The following is an 18,009-nucleotide window of genomic DNA, read 5'->3' on the forward strand; positions in this document are numbered from 1 at the left end:
GGGCGTCACCACGCATGCGCGCCCAGAAGCGGATCCCGGCGGGGCTCAGCTGAGGAGACAGAGATGCCGCCGCTGTCAAGCTGGGTGAGGAGGAGGAGGGAGTCGGAGGGGCTGCCCGGTGGGCCCGGATCCCCTTCCCCCCAAAGTGGTCAAGGGGCGGAGGAGGGAAAGGCCGAAGCGGCGTCGCGGCTGTTGTTGTTATCAACAGAGGTTGTTTTACTCGGAGTAGACCCGTTTAAAGTAATGGGCAGGAGGAACTAAGGTTGGTTCATTTCGACGGGCCTGCGGTGAGTAAGACCTACACGGGCACAAGCCAGAAATGATAATGATGGTGATAATAGTAATAATATAATATAAAACGTTTCTGGGTTGTGCTGAAGTAAGTTATGCTCGGAGTAGACCCGTTGAAATCGAGTTACAGGTAGGTAGCCGTGTTGGTCTGGCGTAGTCGAAACAAAATAAAATAAAAAATTATCTGAAGGTATCTGAAGACGTGTGTATGCGCACGGAATCTCATACCAATGGCAAACTTAGTTGTCTCTAAGGTGCTACTCGTTGAAATCAAATCAGCCTGAACTCTACAATTCTACGTGGAGATTCCTGCATTCAGGGGGTCGGACTAGATGACCCCTGGGGGTCCCTTCCAACTCTATAATTCTATGATTCTAACTCTTAAGAAGGACAATGTTGGAGATAACCTATCAATAATTATAATAATATAGTATAATAATAGGAGAAACGACATGGGAGGTTTGCCAACAAGCAGCCCACCCCAGGTAGGGTGTCGGAGAGGAAGTGAGTTTCCCTCTCTCCCTGCAGCTCTTCTCCCACCCCTCTCTGGGTAGGGTGAGAGTTCAGAGACAGGGAGGAGGAGGAGGAGGATGACACAGGGATTTAAATGTTCCTGCGCAGGTGGAGAATTTCCTCTCAGCATAAGGGCACTTATATGAGGGCAGGGCACGTTGAGGCACAACATGCATGCACAAAATAAGTTTAAAACAATTAAATCAGTAACCGAGCTCTTTAAAAAGAGGCAGTTTTAAAAATCAGCAAAGCAGGGTGCAAACCAAATTTAAAAAGCACTTAAACTCGAAAGCACGTCAAAGTGCAAGTACTGTAGATAAATAGGTACCGCTACAGCAGGAAGGTAAACAGCGTTTCCATGCGCTGCTCTGGTTTCGCTAGAAGCATCTCAGTCATGCTGGCCACATGACCCGGAAGCTGTACGCCGGCTCCCTCGGCCAGTAAAGCGAGATGAGCACCGCAACCCCAGAGTCGTCTGGGACTGGACCTAACGGTCAGGGGTCCCTTTACATTTTAAACTAAGCAAACAAATAGGTTTGAAGGGTGCCAGAACGACAGCAGTGTTGGTGCCAGACAAGTTTGTAAAGGGAGGGCTGCATACGCACACTAAGTTTAAGACAACCCCCCGAACAATAAATTTCCCCTCACAAAACTACAGTTCCTGTAAACTACAGGTCCCAGGTTTCATGAGGCAGGATGTGTGTGGAAACTCTGGAATTTGCCGGGCCAGCCCAAAGTGTGCCTAATTTACCCAGCAAGCTGCCTCCAAGAATTGTTGGCAGATTCTTCTGGGATGTTCAGGAGGAGGCATGTAAGGAGTCAACCTTCCACTGTTGTTTGTTCCCAGCATTTGGTACTTTTGACTGTCCTTGTGCATGGAGGCTTCGTTTGCTATATTAACTGAATTCAGGATTGAGCTATCTAATCCAGAGGAAGGGAAGGTTCCGGATGTTGTCGGACTCTTGAAATCCCACCAGCCCCATCCGGAGTGGCCAGTGGTCAGGGATGATGGGAATTGCAGTCCAACAGCATATGGATTGCTACAGGTTCCCCACCTGTGGCCTAGAAGAGCAAAAAGACTTCCTTGCTAGCTCATAATATGGTAGTCCTGTGTACGGTAGTTGTGCATTTCATTTCCAGAAGCGGCCCTTCGAGTACCCACAGCTTGAAGGCAACAGCCCCCCTCTGCTGTGTCCCCCCCCCCCAGCAAGTGGCATCCAGAGGTAGATTGCATTTGTTTTGCGGTAGCCGTTGTCAAACAGTTTGTGTGGATTGTGTAACTCTTCTACATGTGAGCAGCATCTTTGCTCTCTGCCACGCCCCCATGTGTTACAAGCATGGCATTAAAATATACGGTACTTTCCCAATTCTACATAAAGCCCATGGGAGGAAGAAACCAGATTTGTAGTAAACACAACAAACGTTCTGGGGCTTCTGACTTCATTTTCTAAAGGGGATATTAGAGTCCCTTTCTGCAGGAGAATATAGACAAAGGCAACTTTTCTCGGCATGCAGTTGTACTAACTTTTTAATTGGATTTCCCTTGCATGTTCCAAAGTGTGCGAGAGAAACTTTTTGCCAGTTTGTTGATTAATATTCTTTACAGCAGCTGAAGAGGGTTTTTTTGTTTGCTGAAGTGAGCAACCTGTTTTATCTCTTCCTTTAGAACCAACAAAATTTTCCTTAGTAGGAATAGAGATGTGTGAGGTGTGGATTCAACCACAGGTATGTAGAGTGATTCTCTATTTCATGAGGAGGAAAGCATGTAGACTCTTATATATGGATTTCCAACCATGTTTCTTCCTCCTCCCCACTTTTTATCCATTTTGGGGGTATTTGTGAGTGAAAGAGCAAGGTGTGTGGTGATGGTGATGATTTATTAAATATGTAGCCCCCCACCCACCCGCAGGTCTCAGGGCAACTCACGGGATAAAAATCACAATATAAAAACGGCAAATGCACAATCCAAATAAAAACAAGAACAACCCAATTATTCCTCCACCCCCTACACATTTTAAAAGGGCATTGAATGTCAGTCAACCAAAGGCCTGGTTAAAGAGGAAACCCCCCCCCCCCCGGTGCGTAAAGGTGTATAATGAAGGTGGCAGGCGAACTTCCTTGGGGAGAGCATCCCACAAATGGGGAGCCACATATATGTGCATTGTATGGATTTGGACTAGATGATCCTTGCGGTCCCTTCCAACTCTACAATTCTCTGTTTCTACAATTGTGTTCTCTGAGACCAGCATGCCCACCCGCACAAAATGTCTCCCTTCTCCTAGGGTTTCGTTTGGTCTGAAAAGTAAATAAAAATTAAGAAAGAAAGAAAGGACTGCCTCTCCCCTAATGAACTGACCTGGACCGTGCAATTATCATATGAGGCCCTTTTTTGTGTGCCTCTCCCACGAGAGGTCCAGAGGGTGGCAACATGATGACCGGCCTTTTCTGTAGTGGCTCCCCGTTTTGGGGAATACTCCCCCAGGGAGGCTCACCCGCCACCTTTACTATGCCTCTTTAGGTGCCAGGCGAAAACGTTCCTCTTCAGCCCGGTGTTGGGCTGATTAATAGTCTATGGCTTTTTAAATGAGCTTGTGGGAGTGGGGTTATTGGTTTCTTTTTGTTTTATTATTTGTTCTGTTCTCGTTTTGTATTTTTATGCTGTGAACCACCCTTTGATCTTTGGATGAAGGGCGATACCGTACACAGATTTAATAAATAACAACCACCACCACCACCTATCTCATTCCATTAACCATGCATTTTTCTTTACACATTGGATTGTGTTCACGGAGAAACATAACGGGCTCACTCTCTTCCCATAGCTTGTGGCGTGCTTCAAGATCTAGGGACGTGCTGGTATTCTGCTGTCTGCTGCAGGTACAAAGAAGACATGGAGGAGGGTTTGAAGTGGCCCTCGGAGAGGCTGGAAGTTCAGACAGCTGCTTCTCCCGGGGTCAGCCGGCGGCTATCAGTCAGCGAATTCTCTTGCCATTGCTGTTATGATATTCTCGTCAATCCTACCACCTTGAACTGTGGGCACAGCTTCTGTAGGCATTGCTTGGCGTTATGGTGGACGTCTTCCAAGAAGAACGAGTGTCCAGAATGCAGGGGGAAATGGGAAGGATTCCCCAAAGTCAACATTCTTCTCAGGTGATTCTAGCGCAGCCGAGGACTGTGATATGTGGTCTTCATACAATGGTTGAGATATGTTAGTCTGCCCTCTTTGCTTAGTAAGGACCATTGGTCCTACGATTTTCATACTTTTCATTTTTCATTTCACTTTTAATGTATATATTGCTATACGCAAGGCGGACTGCAAGCTGAAGAAACAACAAAGATCATACACTTTATAGCAATCCAACCCAATGCAAAAAAGCCATAATAAAAACATGACTTTAAAATAAACAACATAAAGTAATAGTCAATATCTATTAGAACATGTGTACGATTTCATAGTACATGATGAAATTAAATGTCAGCAAACAATCATTGGATAGAAATTCACTCCTAACAATTACAATAAATATTTGCTAAACTATAATTAGTAAAGTGTTAGGGACCCAGGTGGCGCTGTGGGCTAAACCACTGAGCCTAGGGCTTGCTGATCAGAAGGTCGGCGGTTTGAATCCCTGTGACGGGGTGAGCTCCCGTTGCTTGGTCCCAGCTCCTGCCAACCTAGCAGTTCGAAAGCACATCAAAATGCAAGTAGATAAATAGGAACCGCTATAGCGGGAAGGTAAACGGCGTTTCCATGTGCTGCTCTGGTTTGCCAGAAGCGGCTTTGTCATGCTGGCCACATGACCTGGAAGCTATACGCTGGTTCCCTCGGCCAATAATGCGAGATGAGCGCGCAACCCCAGAGTCGGTCACGACTGGACCTAATGGTCAGGGGTCCCTTTACCTTTACCTTTTATAATTAGTAAAAACAGCAAGTCACAGTGCATAAATACCACAATACATACAAAACCATGTAAAAGGATCAAATTGAGAAACGAAGACACACAACTTATATATATATATATATATGTGTGTGTGTGTGTGTGTGTGTGTGTGTGTGTGTGTGTGTGTGTGTATATATATATATATATATATATATATATATATATATATATCCTGAACTCATTTCCCCCTCTTCTCTACTTTTGCTGTTCTTAATGCCATGGTTTGGGAAAGGCTTGCTACTTAGATCCTCTAAATGCCCTCCGCTGTCAGTCTTGGCGTTTCAGTATTGCATTTTCAGTATTGCATGAGTCTTCCCTGGGGTAGAAAGACCACAGTAGAGCTCGCTTGGTGGTTTCCACGGCTGTTTCAGTTCAAACTACTGGAGGGGGAGTTCCAGGCTAATGGCCAGATGTGCTCCTCCAGGCCTCTCCCCACACCATACCCTGTGCCCTCTTTGAGACATTTTTGTGCAGCTAGAATGTGTCCTTGAAAGGTGATTGTACCTCTTGCTTCCCTGAATGGAGGTTGGTGTGTTTGTGTGTCTTTTGCATAGCTGGAATGCAGCCTCCCGTTTGCAGGTGAGACTCACATCAGTTGCACCTCCCCCTTCTGCTTCTAGCTCCGCCCAGCACCGGCACCCTGGGAAGCCTGTCCTGAGATAATGTGGTTGTAAAAGATTCCCTGCCCACCCCCCACCCCCCGGTTTAAAGAGTTTAGCCAGCTGTTAGACTTGCTGTTATTATCAGTTTGTACCCAACTCATTCTCCATGGAGCTCATGGTAGCTCATTTATCAGTCCTGTAAGGTAGGCCAGGCTGAGAAGAGAGTATGGTTGGCCTGAGGACAGCTAGCGAACTTCACAACTGATGAGCTGGACTCAGGTCTCCCCAGCCCAGCATTCTAGCCATGTGCCCCCATCTCAGTGCAGAGGAGAAGGCCCCTTCTCCAGATACAGGCTGGCCGCAAACTGCAGGAAGAAGTCTTGCAAAGTAACACTCTCTTTTTCTAGGGATGCAATTGAAAAACTGTTTCCAGATGCTATCGAGCAGCGGAAGGATGACATCCAGCAGAACAGCGACGCGTCCCTCAGCCTCGCCGCCTTTCAGAAATACGGGAGCGATCAGACCTCTGCAGCTCCAACTGCGGGGCGAATTAATCCTCGAGGAGGGGGATTTTTCTCCGGCGTGCTGACAGCGCTAACTTGTGTGGCTGTAAGTCTCCCCCTTTAAAAAGCCCTGTGCTGGTGGGAAATAAAGTGTTTTGCTGAGGATGGGTTTTTGAAGAGCTGATTGTATACTTGCAGAAAACTTAACAAGTCTCCTGACTTAATGGGCCCCTTCAGATAAATTTCAAAGGACATCCTATTGCCCTCCATCTTAGTTCCCTTGAGCAGGAAAGGTGAAGGGAAGCCTGTAGAGGTTCGCGGCTGCTAGATTTGGTTTTTGTCTGCCTTTGGTAGTTGCCTTATACAGTCAAACCTCGGTTTACACCTACCTCTGTTTGCGACTGCTTTGGCAAGCGACCGCCGCGGACCCGGAAGTGTTTACATCCAGGTTCTGCGGCGTCGGATGCGCAGATGCGATCTGCACAGCAGTGATCTATGCAGTGCGTGCATGCGCAGAAGCGCTCTATTGGCACTTCACACGCGCAGAAGCATGCCTTCGGCGAGCAACCGCTTCGGCAAGCGGCCGCCTCCGCGGAACAGATTGCGGGCGCAAACCGAGGTACCACTGTATTGAGTCAGACCATTGATCCATGCAGCTCAGTATTGTCTACCCTGATTAGCCATGAATCTCCAGGGTTTCAGACTGGGGACATTCCCAGTTCTATTTGGAGACACTGGGAATTGGACCTGGGACCTGCTAGATACAATGCAGATGCCCGACACACTGAGCTTTGGCCCTTCCTTCTCTGCGGTAGCTGGGATGCCTGGCATTTGGCTGCGGCCACCACGGGGATGGTAGGTCTCCACCTCTTTTCCCCTCCTACAGGCGGACGTCCCCAAAGAACATGCTGGAAAGTGGAAAGGTACCCAGAGGGAAGAGTAATGTTTGACATGGTGCATGACGTTTAGTGTTGGCTTCAGCTGCAGGGCTCCCATAATATATTCCCTAGTGCAGTGATAGGCAACCTTTTGAGCTTGGTGTGTCAAAATTTGCCAAAACCCGACCATAACTCGGGTGGTGTGTCACTTCGAGAAAAAAACCATAATTTCGCGATATTTGTAGTTTAAATAACAAAAATGTATAATTGTAATATATAACTGTATTTAATAAACCAAAACACCCTTATTTATCACAAAGTGCCCAGAGTTGTTGAACTTTTTGGGGGGGGGGGAGCTGCTGACCAAAGTTTTGGAGGATTTTTTTGGGGGTGCAAAAGTTGCTTTCCTTTTTTGGGGGGGAAAGAGAACAGAAATAAATGCCAAAGCGTCAGAAAAACAGCACAGAAAGGGTTAAAAACCAATCTCTGGCTACCAGCAACAATAACAACAACAAAGGATCTGGATTTTAAAAGCAGGGAGACAAGCTCTAGCGGAGACAAGCTGTAGGAGGAGTGGGAGAACAAATGGGGGGGATAACAACAACAGTGTGAATGGGCCAATGGGGCGCATGCCAGCAGTGAGGGCTCTGTGTGTCACGTCTGACACGCGTGTCATAGTTTCGCCATCACTGCCCTAGTGCTTCCACCGTGCAGAGTTCCATCATCATCTCAGCAGCCCCATGGGGTGTGCTGTTATGGGAGGGTGTTCCTGTCCCAGAGTCACTCATCGAGTCCTTGGCTATCAGGCTTTCTAGCTGTATGTCATCTCCCCCTCCAAGCTGTATTTAAGCCAGGCTCCTGGGAGTGCCAGCACCAGAAACTTTACTGTTGGTGAATGTTCATTTAATGCTTTGTATTTATGTACAGTTGTACCTTGGTTCTCGAACTTAATCCATTCCAGGAGTCCGTTCGACTCCCAACACCATTTGAAAACCAAGGCACAGCTTCCGATTGGCTGCAGGAGCTCCCTGCAGTCAAGTGAAAGCCACATCGGACTTTCAGCTTCCGAAAAAAGTTTTGCAAACCGGAAAACCGGGTTTGCAGCGTTTGGGAGCCAAAACATAAGAGTACCAAGGTGTTCAAGAACCAAGGTATGACTGTACTTAAGTCTACATTGGGTGTTTTTTTTAATATTGAAATTATTCTGTTTGCTAAATTGTTGATTTTGTCATTTTGAATTCACTTGCACGTTCTGTATTTAGAATACAGTGGTACCTCTACTTACGAATAACTCTAGTTACGAACGTTTCTACTTACGAACGGAGCTCCGTCCGCCATCTTGGACGCGGTTTAGATAGGATTTTTTCTACTTACGAATTTTTTCTCCCAATGCATTCCTATGGGATTCGGCTTACAAATTTTTCCGACTTACGAATGTGCATTTGGAACACATTAAATTCGTAAGTAGAGGTACCACTGTATTTGTATTTCCAGTGTTCTCTATTTTGATGCTTTTGAATGTTTGCTGCAAGCTGTTTTGGGCACATCTCGTTGTGGAAAAGCAGTATATAATTAAAATCAATTGACCAATCAAGTCCAGCACTATCCTCTTGTATTAAACATGTGAAACATGTCTAATATGTTTTATAGTCACCCCAGTCACCGCTGTGCATAACCCGTCATGGACCCTCTTCACTGCTTTCTAGGTAGTTTTGCTCGGCTATCACTGGAGCAGCCGGGAGTCGGAAGATGACCTCCTCGTCCACAAACCCGTTGCGAAATGGACCGCTGGGGAGGTGGTACACTGGCTGGAGCAGCTGGGACCCTGGACTTCCCTCTACAAGGAGAGGTTTTTACTTGAGCGAGTTAATGGGAGGTGAGGAAGATCCCTTTGGTGATGCTCTGAGATTATTGAGAGAGAAACTTCATTGTACCTGGTGCCTTGCTTATCAAAGATTTTGTGTTCCTCAGGTGATGTAAACACAGGGGCAAAACAAAAATAAAAGTCTTGTTGTGTTCAAAGTAAGTTTTTAATCTGTCGCGTGGCTGTTAGCAATAGTTCCCTGTTAGTCCTCTTGCTAGGATCGTGTCAAAATTCTAGAGTAGGGAGATGCGCTTTGCTCTCAGTGCAAATATCCACACACCCGTCTTGTCTTGATGGTAATATTCAGCTTGGTAGCTCAGCGTGATTTGGGGCAGGGCAGAGGGCGTTTCCTTCATGTAACGGTAACTCTTGGTCTTTCAGGCTCCTGTTAACGCTCACGGACGAGGACTTCTCAAAGGCTCCTTACAATGTAGAGAACAGTAGCCACAGAAAGGCCATTATGACGGAACTGGAACGCGTGAAGATGCTGGGGGTCAAACCACCGCAGAACCTTTGGGAGTACAAGGTGCGAGGGTGTTACAGGAAGTCCCGCCTTCAGTGGCTGTAGACCTTTAGCTGCTGCGCCAAATCACTCTTCTGTCCCTGTGGTGTTTTGATCCTCGGAGTCGCCGCTGTAACCCAGCCCTGCTCTGAGTCTGGTCGCCATCTTGTCTTCAGCCTGTGTCACCCAAGTGCGGTGTAATGGTTTGAACGTTGGACTAGGACCTGGGAGACCAGGGTTCAAAGCCCCACTCAGCCATGAAGCTCATTGAGTGACCTTGGGCCAGTCAACATCTCTTACCCTAACCTACCTCACAGGGTTGTTGTGAGGATGAAATGGGGAGGAGAACCATGAACACCATAGAAAAGTAATAAATACATAAATAAAAGAAAAGTGTCTTAGCCTGGCTTGAAGCCATTTTACAGAGGAGCAGGGGTTCTCCCCAATTTCCGTGGAATTTCCTGCATCTGAGAGCAAATGCCACAGTGTGCACCCCATTGTGCAATTTTATGCTGGCAGGTTCCCTCCGCACTGCCTGCTCTAATGATGTCTTACACTTGGGGCTGGTTGATGCAGGGCCGGTCTGAAGGGAGAAATCCACAGAGCAAATCCCCTCCTGCTGATTAATAACAGGGAACTAATTTATAATAGGGACGTGGAGAATGAAAGGCTGGTTAGCTTAATGTCAGTAGTGGGGAAACCATTAAACAGGTAGAATTACCAAGCAAGAGGAACAAGCCTTGCTGGAGTAGAATCAGCATGGCTTTTGCCAGGGTCAGGTCCTGTCAACATCTAGAGGGTTTTTTTCCACCTCTCCAAGCATGTCAGCAGAGATGAACCAGTTGACAATGGGCTTTTAGATTTTCAAAAGGGTTTTGAGAATTTATCCCTGAATAAGCTGAGTAGTCGTGATATAACCACAGAGATCTCTTATGGATCAGGACTTACTTAGGAATAGAATCAGAGTACAGTTGTACCTTGGATCCCAAATGCCTCGGTACTCTGACGTTTCGGCTCCCGAACGCCACAAACCCGGAAGTGATCGTTCCGGTTTGCAAACGTTCTTCGGAACCCGAACACCTGACGGGGCTTCCGATTGGCTGCAGGAGCTTCCTGCGGCCAATCAGAACCCGCTCTTTGGTTTCCGAACGTTCTGGAAGTTGAACGGACCTCCGGAACGGATTCCGTTCAACTTCCAAGATATGACTGTATTAATAAATGGGCAGTTTTCTCAGTGGTGGGATGTGGGAAATGGAGAGTTGGTATTGGGACCTGTCCTTTTTAACTGGTTTATTGGTGATCTAGAATTAGGGTTGAGCAGGATTGCCCCAGGGAGTTGGGTGGGGGCAGCGCTCTCTCATTCTGCTAACTATAGCGACGCCTCTGATCTCTGAAGCATCGGAACAGAAGAAGATAGAGCCTCTTCCCCCCGTTAGGCAGGGTTCATGTGACCCTTACTTAATATGACTCGGATATTTTGTTACACGCCCGGAGGGTGAAGAGGTTGGTGAGACAAAGCTGCATTTCACAGAAGCCCCCCTGCTTCCGTTGGCTCTTCCTCGTGCATTCATGTGTTCCAGCTAACGGCTGTCTCTCCCCCCTTTCCTCGCATTCCAGGCGGTGCATCCCGGGAAGTCGCTGTTCCTGTTGTACGCCTTGAAGAGCTCCCCTCGGCTCACCATGCTGTACTTGTACCTCTTCGATTACACGGACGTCTTCCTCCCCTTCCTCCACACCATCTGCCCTGTGCAGGAGGAGGAGCTGGAGGCCATTCTTGCAAAGCTGCTGGTAAGTAAGAGCAGGGGGTGTCCGCCTTGGGAACATGCCCCCTCCCGAACACCAAAAAAAAAGGGGAAGGGGCTTTGCGGGGGGCAGCACACAATGCTTTGAGGCTGCAGATCAGCGTCCCTCGCTAAAAGCTCTGTGAGAAGTGGCCCCAGGAGCGAAAAAGGGGAAAACATCATGGGGGCAGCAAGCAGAGTGCTTTTGTATTTCATTTTATTTAACAACTTTTTGAAGGTTTTCAACACATTGAGCTCTAGAATCCAAACACATTTATAAAAAGATAATAAAAAGAAATGTATCAAAAATTATAATAAAGAAAAAATATAAAATCGAATACTCCTGATTCTTACAAAACACAATTACAGTCGTACGTTGGATCTCAAACGCCTTGGCACCCGAACAAATCGGCTCCCAAACGATTGAAACCCGGAAATTAATGTTCTGGTTTTCAAATGATTTTCGGAAGCTGAACGTCTAGCGCGGCTTCCGTGGTTTCTGATTGGCTGCAGGAGCTTCCTGCAGCCAATCAGAAGCCGCGCTTTGGTTTCCAAATGTTTTGGAAGTCAAACGGACTTCCGGAACGGATTCCGTTCGACTTCCAAGGTACGACTGCATAGAGAAAAGAGAAAAAATCAACTAAAAATATTGCTTGTCACTGGAAGAACATATGGGATATCTCTACACATCAGGATTGTTTGCTAAATCACTGTTTAGAACCATAGCTCTATGAAGGGAGCAGGTGTCTTTTACAACTCTCAGCCCCCTTAACAGACTAGACTTCCCAGGATCCTTTGGGGGAAGCCAAGACTGTTTAAAGTGGAATGATACTGCTTTGAATGAATGGTGCAGGCAGGGCCTCAGTGTGAAGCAGATTTCTGTGTTCCTCTGCAGGTTTGGCAGACGCCAAATACATTACAGTAATTGCCACCGCATAAAGATATGAAGGACGCGGGTGGCGTTGTGGTCTAAACCACTGAGCCTCTTGGGCTTGCCGATCAGAAGGTCGGCGGTTCGAACGGGGTGAGCTCCTGTTGCCCTGTCCCAGGTCCTGCCAACCTAGCAGTTCGAAAGCACGCCCCAAAGTAAGGTAAACGGCGATTCCGTGCACTGCTCTGCAGCTTAATCATGCTGGCCATGTGACCTGGAAAAACTGTCTGCGGACAAACACCAGCTCCCTCGGCCAGTAAAGCGAGATGAGCGCCGCAACCCCGGAGTCGTTTGCGACTGGACTTAACTGTCAGGGGTCCTTTACCTTTAAAGATATTTGCAGCAATACATGGTACCTTTCCCTCATGTTATGCTTGCTTAGAGACACTCGCTTGTCCTTAGCAAAAAAAAGGTAACTGTTTCCCAAAGGTGGCATATATCCAGTATGGACAAAATGTGCTCGCTCTAGGGATTGTACTGCCAGAAATATTCCTGGACCACCCTAGTACAGACTGCTAAGCCCCACTGTAGCATTAAATGAGAAAATGCTTCCTTCCAAGATTAACAGCATCGTCATGTTTAAGAGCCATGCCAGTATCCCAATGTTGACAGGCGTGTTTTTCTAGCATGCTGTCCATCTGAAATGGCTTTGCTTTGGGCTAAAACCAAACACACACACACACACACACACACACAGAGAGAGAGAGAGAGAGAGAGAGAGAGAGAGAGAGAGAGAGAGATCCTAATCCACTTATGGGCAGAAATATTTTTATTTGCTTTCAATGAAAAGCGGTCAGTAAATGTTGGGCATGCCAGTAGCAAGAGCCAGATTCCGATGGCAACATTTGAACCAGAGATATTTGAACCTGCTTTTTCCTGGACGCTTTCTGTCTCTTTCAGGACCTGAAGGAGCCTGCTTGGAAGCAGTGGCGAGAATTCTTCGTGAAATACTCTTTTCTGCCCTACCAGCTAATAGCTGAGTTTGCTTGGGACTGGTTAGAGGTCCATTACTGGACGTCGCGTTTCATCATCGTCAACGCCATGCTGCTCTCTGTCTTGGAGCTCTTCTCCTTCTGGAGGCTGTGGTCAAGAAGGGAGCTGAAGTAAGTCCCTCTCAGACCCTCCTGCCTTCCAGAATTAGCAAGCCTGTTTTTGTACCTATAAAATCCCTTTAATGTTTCTCTCTCTCTTTTTCTCGGTGTCTTTTTGCGGAAATTAAAGAGAGAACTTGCACTTAATAGAGATGTTCCTCCTTTGCCATCTCCCAGCTGTGACTCAGCTTCTTCCTGCTCAGTGGAGGAAAAGCTAGTCGTGCAATGGTGTGCCAGGCATCTTTTATTTTTGGATATCAAATTTTCCTAATTTTATATTATCTGTAATTATTATATTTTTTGTTCTATATTTATTTCTACTAATTGTAAAGCAAGTATGTTCGCCGTGCCTATTTTTATGTGTATATGAGCTTAAAGCTGAAATAAATCATTCATTCATTCATTCATTCATTCCCCCAAGGTAAACTTGAAATGTCTCGTTTATGAGGCCCTGTGCAAATTGCTTTCCAGTGGAAAGCATGTGACTCCAGATAAGCAACCTTAATTGGAAACGAAAAGGAGCGTTTTTTGGTACTCCCTCCTTTCTCTTAGCTACCTTTTTGAGCGTGTTTAAAACTCTCCTTAAAACTATTATGTTGGCGTTTTCCTGTAAATGATTGAACACATTTGCTTTCCCTGAACTGTTGTGTGTTGCACAATTGTGTTTTTAGTGCAGCATCTGCAAGAGTTCCAAAGGTCTCTCGGAAAGGAAATCTAGGGCTCTAATCTGCTCTTTTCCCTCCCCATCTAGGACAATTCCTCACCGGATGTGGGGCCATTTCTGGAAAGTGTCCACCCAGGGACTCCTCATGGCTATTTTCTGGCCAGTTATTCCTCAGTTTGTTTGCAACTGCCTGTTCTACTGGGCTTTGTACTTTAACCCAATTATAAACATTGATCTTGTGGTGAAAGAAATCCGTCGCTTGGAAACTCAAGTGCTTTGATGGCGTGTTCTGAGATCGGCACTGTGCTGTGCAGTCCCAAACCATCTGGTGGCAGGGAGCTGGCAAAAAAAAAGGAATTTAATTTTCTTTCCCACCGTGACAAAACTTGTGATTTTTTTTTTTTAAAATGGCACACCTACTTTTGCAGCAAGTCTTCCTTTTCAAAGCTGTGACGGCGGCAACAATTGAAGGGAGGTGCGTTTCCTCGAGGAGAAGGAACAATTAATTTCCCTATAATCAGAACATTTGCTTTTGGACTAAACAAAGCGCCAACGTTTGTGTGCCACTCTCTGTATCCGGCCGTACAGCACAAGAAGCCTGATGAGAAATCTAAGCAGTCAGGCTCCTTTTTCATGCAAAACGAGTCCTGCATTTACACGTTAAGCAGCTGTATACCCTTAAGAGACACTTGACCCTTCTAAAAATGACTCAGATCCTGACTCAGCCCTCGTTTCCTTATACACACAGCTCTGGTCATGTTTGTGAATTTGAAGTACTTTCTGTTGCTGTATTGATTTATTAGATCTACTTGCCAACTGCTACCACTTTTTTTTTTAAGGGAAAAGATGTTCTGCACGTAAATGCCAATTGATTTGTGAGACGGTGGGCTTTTTTCCTGTACGTAGATGAACGCCTCCTGTTGCCACTCGTTAAATGTATGCCAAAACCCAAGATTAGCTTTATTTTAAATGATGTGCCCCTATAAATTAAACTTGACTCTGCGTTTGTAATGATATGATCTTCAGATTTGCATATGAACCTTTTTAAGAATTAAAGCGGAAGATTATTTTTTTTCTAATATTTATTATTAGTATTACGTTTTTACCAAACACTGTTCTTCTTGTCCCTCTCCCCATTCTTCCCTTCGCAACAGCCCTATGAGGTAGGCTGGTCTGAGGTTTCATGGTCAAGCAAACGTTTGCCTGGGGTATACAGGATACGAAAATGGTTACTCTCGGGGCTGAGTCCTTTCTGGACAACGCTTCAGACTTATAACCAAGAGGAGAATATCACATACTGAATTGAAATGAGATGTACCAAGGTTAGGTAGGGGGCCTTCTGTCACCTGAGCCAAGGAGATGGGTTGGAGCATGTTATCCCCCTTCTGTTTGGGGAAACGTTTCTTGCTTGAAGAACGGCTGAAATTATTTGGAAGTTGATGTGTGTGTCTAGACAACACCCATCCAAAGCTGGGTGAAATCTAGAGCCGCTTTGATTTGTTTTTGAGAGGTGACTCTAGGAGGGGAACGTCCCATGTCCGTGAAGTCTGGCCCAAGTGACGCCCTTTCTTAATCATCTTCACATTGAGGGTTGAACGACCCACATAAAGTATCCGGCCAGAACAAATACTTGGAATTGTAGGGGGCTCTCGCCAGACACTTGGCTGCGTCACGGTCGCATTCGCAAGCCATTTTTTGGCACTTGTCTTCTATATCATCTGTGAAAAGAAAAAGGGAGACCAGGAATCAAGCCCGTCATTCGGGACATTGCGAAATGGGTACCAGAGCGCAGATTTTTCTGGCCTTCAGTAGAACGAGAGGGAATGAAATACTTACTTAGATACTAAATATTTTGAATAAAACTGGAGGGCCAGGGTCTTTAGGAATGACAGAAACACTGAGTATGTGTGGTTACTCAGAAGTAAGTCCCACTGTAAGCGGGTAGGGCAGTCTCCCTTAACCTAGTGCCCTGGACTCCCAATTCCCATCTAGCAGCCCAACAGCCCTCTGCTGCATGAATTTGGCTAATCCTCTTTTTAAGTTATCTAAGTTGGTGGGCATCACTGCCTCCTGTGGGAGCAAGTTCCACAGTTTAACCATGCAGTGAGTGAAGAAGTCCTTTCTTTTATCTATCCTGAATCAGCTTTGATAGATGTCCACAAGTTCCAGTGTTACGAAAGGGGGAGAAAAGTTTCTATCCACTTTATCCACGTCATGCATTATCCTAAAAATTTCTATCATGTTGCCTCTTACTTGCCTTTCCTCTAAGCTGCCATCTTTCCTCACCTCTCCATCCCATTGGAACATTTCAGTTGCCCTTTTCTGAACCTTTTCCATATCCCTTTTGATGCGAGGCAACCAGAACTGTACTCCAAATACAGTCGCCCCCTAGATTTGTATAACAGCCTGGTGATAAATTCCTTTCCTAAGGGACCCAGGTGGTGCTGTGGGTTAAACCACTGAGCCTAGGGCTTGCTGATCAGAAGGTTAGCGGTTCGAATCCCTGTGACGGGGTGAGCTCCTGTTGCTTGGTCCCAGCTCCTGCCAACCTAGCAGTCCGAAAGCATGTCAAAATGCAAGTAGATAAATAGGAACCGCTACAGCGGGAAGGTAAACAGTGTTTCCATGTGCTGCTCTGGTTTGCCAGAAGCGGCTTTGTCATGCTGGCCACATGACCTGGAAGCTATACACCGGCTCCCTTGGCCAATAATGCGAGATGAGTGCGCAACCCCAGAGTCGGTCACGACTGGACCTAATGGTCAGGGGTCCCTTTACCCTTTACCTTTAATGAACCCTAGCATGGAATTTGCCTTTTTGACAGTGGTCGCACACAAAAACTGCATATTTACTGAACTATCCCATGACATTCCCAAGGTCCGAGTTGTAATTCAGCAGCATCAGGAAGTTTCCCCACACCTGCTTAATCTTGACAAGGACACCTCTCTGAAATGCCTTGCTTACAGCTAGAATATCTCTTGGGCCTTAGAATCACAGAACTGTAGCGTTGGAAGAGGGCATCTAGTCCAACCCCATGCAATGCAGGAACCACAGCTAAAGAATCCAAGCCCAATTGGGGCCGTGTTGTTTTCCCTGCAGTGCAGGGCCTGGTGTCAGGATGCCGAGCATTGCATTCAGCTCCTAGGCAAAGAGGGCTGCTTCTAGCAGATATGCCCACTGGCCTGAATGAAGGGGGCAATTAGTGGCTGCAATGCTGCCAATCTCCATGCACAGAACTGTGAAAGATCCCTAAAACGAGATATCTAGAATTAAAGTGAAGCTAAACTAACTAATGTATAACCATAATTAAATACTCAAAGAAACATAAATACCGGTTTCTCCGAAAATAAGACACCGTCTTATATTTATTTTTCCTCAAAAAAAGCACACGGTGGCTTATTTTCAGGGGATGTCTTATTTTTTAATTACATGTCCAGCCTAGCTTCTTCCTTGGCGGCCTCCAGAACTGCGCCTATATCACTATGTCTTATTTTCGGGGTATGGCTTATATTGCGCAAATGCTTAGAAATCCTGCTACGGCTTATTTTATGGGTACGTCTTATTTTTTGGAGAAACAGGGTAACTCAAATAAACCTTAACAAGTTGCCGGCTGAAAATCTCGTTTCACTGTAAATGATCTATCAGCTTCCTCAGAAGGAAAAAGAAACTTAAAGACTCAAGGTCACTTCTCCACAACAATTCAAAACCAGGGGAGGATTTATGAGACTTAAGTAAAACTGAAAGCTCCCAGGCAGTAGGGGGTAAATTACCCAAAATAAAAAGCCCAGTTTTGCTTAAATCCAAAGGGATAAAACCTATAAGAAGACATTACCCAGCTCTGAAGCCAACCTGCTTGGAGCAGCTTATCGGGCAGTTTCAAGTGGGCAATCTTTGCCCTTGGTTCTCAGGAGAAATGCAAAATGCAGAATGAGTCTCTTAAAAGTGCATCCTAAGAGAGGGCAGGAGGGGAGGTCACTGGATGCAGCTGCCATCGTGGCAGCAAAGCTCCTCCCCGCAATGGGAATATCCACTCACCACACTTGGCCGAGTTGTTCTTACACTCCCAGGTGTACTTCTGCAGCTTGGGCGAGCAGCCCTCCTTCTCGGCTTCCCCGTAGCAGCAGTCATGCTCGAAGCAGCACCTGCCAGCCCCAGAAGAGAGGATGGCTTTGTTTTTAGAGCATTTGCACATTGCCCTACGGGCGGCTTGCATCAGCACATACAGTTAAAGCAAGGCAAATGAAGAGACACAAAGCATTCATTCATTCATTCATTCATTCATCCCTGCAATGCAATGTTCAGAGGAGTGTGACCTCTGCAGGACGGCCACATTTCAGTTCCCACAAAGCGCAAATTAGATAGGTTTAAATACAAACGGAAACCAATGTATTCCCCATCTCTGTTATGCGTAAGCCCTCTGGGAACCAGCCAACCGCTGCCATGAAGCTCTA

The 18,009-nt window shown here is 46.3% G+C and overlaps 2 protein-coding genes across 6 annotated transcripts in view; one reads left to right on the forward strand and one right to left on the reverse strand.

The window, feature by feature from the left end:
- On the forward strand, positions 1 to 14,642 carry BFAR (bifunctional apoptosis regulator). 5 transcript variants are annotated; one of them, XM_088656478.1, is made up of 10 exons: positions 1 to 84; positions 1,945 to 2,027; positions 2,471 to 2,529; positions 3,627 to 3,954; positions 5,755 to 5,956; positions 8,435 to 8,604; positions 8,974 to 9,118; positions 10,712 to 10,882; positions 12,707 to 12,909; positions 13,649 to 14,642. In XM_088656478.1, exons 4-10 carry the CDS (start codon positions 3,695 to 3,697, stop codon positions 13,839 to 13,841), a joined length of 1,344 nt encoding a protein of 447 aa, XP_088512604.1. In that variant the 5' UTR covers positions 1 to 84; positions 1,945 to 2,027; positions 2,471 to 2,529; positions 3,627 to 3,694; the 3' UTR covers positions 13,842 to 14,642. The 5 variants fall into 5 exon arrangements, with proteins under 5 accessions (XP_088512604.1, XP_034987393.1, XP_034987390.1 ...); XM_035131502.3 differs by lacking the exon at positions 1,945 to 2,027 and having other exon boundaries at positions 1 to 287; XM_035131499.3 differs by lacking the exon at positions 1,945 to 2,027.
- Positions 14,626 to 18,009, reverse strand: part of PLA2G10 (phospholipase A2 group X) — a 15,334-nt gene continuing 11,950 nt past the window's right edge. The window contains exons 3-4 of the mRNA XM_035131504.3: positions 17,594 to 17,700; positions 14,626 to 15,279 (exon numbers count right to left, since the gene is read on the reverse strand). Of these exons, the coding sequence (XP_034987395.1) occupies positions 15,131 to 15,279; positions 17,594 to 17,700 (256 nt within the window). The 3' untranslated portion in view covers positions 14,626 to 15,130. The remainder of the gene's footprint in view (positions 15,280 to 17,593; positions 17,701 to 18,009) is intronic.

Source organism: Zootoca vivipara, chromosome 13 (genome assembly GCF_965207765.1).
Source record: "Zootoca vivipara chromosome 13, rZooViv2.hap1.1, whole genome shotgun sequence".
In the NCBI taxonomy this organism is placed as follows: Eukaryota; Metazoa; Chordata; class Lepidosauria; order Squamata; family Lacertidae; genus Zootoca; species Zootoca vivipara.

Excerpts from the sequence above, each read along its gene's own strand:
- BFAR (XM_035131502.3), top strand. The coding sequence starts at position 3,695 with ATGGAGGAGGGTTTGAAGTGGCCCTCGGAGAGGCTGGAAGTTCAGACA. Across the intron at positions 3,955-5,754 it reads AAAGTCAACATTCTTCTCAG|GGATGCAATTGAAAAACTGT; the intron begins GTGATTCTAGCG and ends CTCTTTTTCTAG. Across the intron at positions 10,883-12,706 it reads CCATTCTTGCAAAGCTGCTG|GACCTGAAGGAGCCTGCTTG; the intron begins GTAAGTAAGAGC and ends TGTCTCTTTCAG.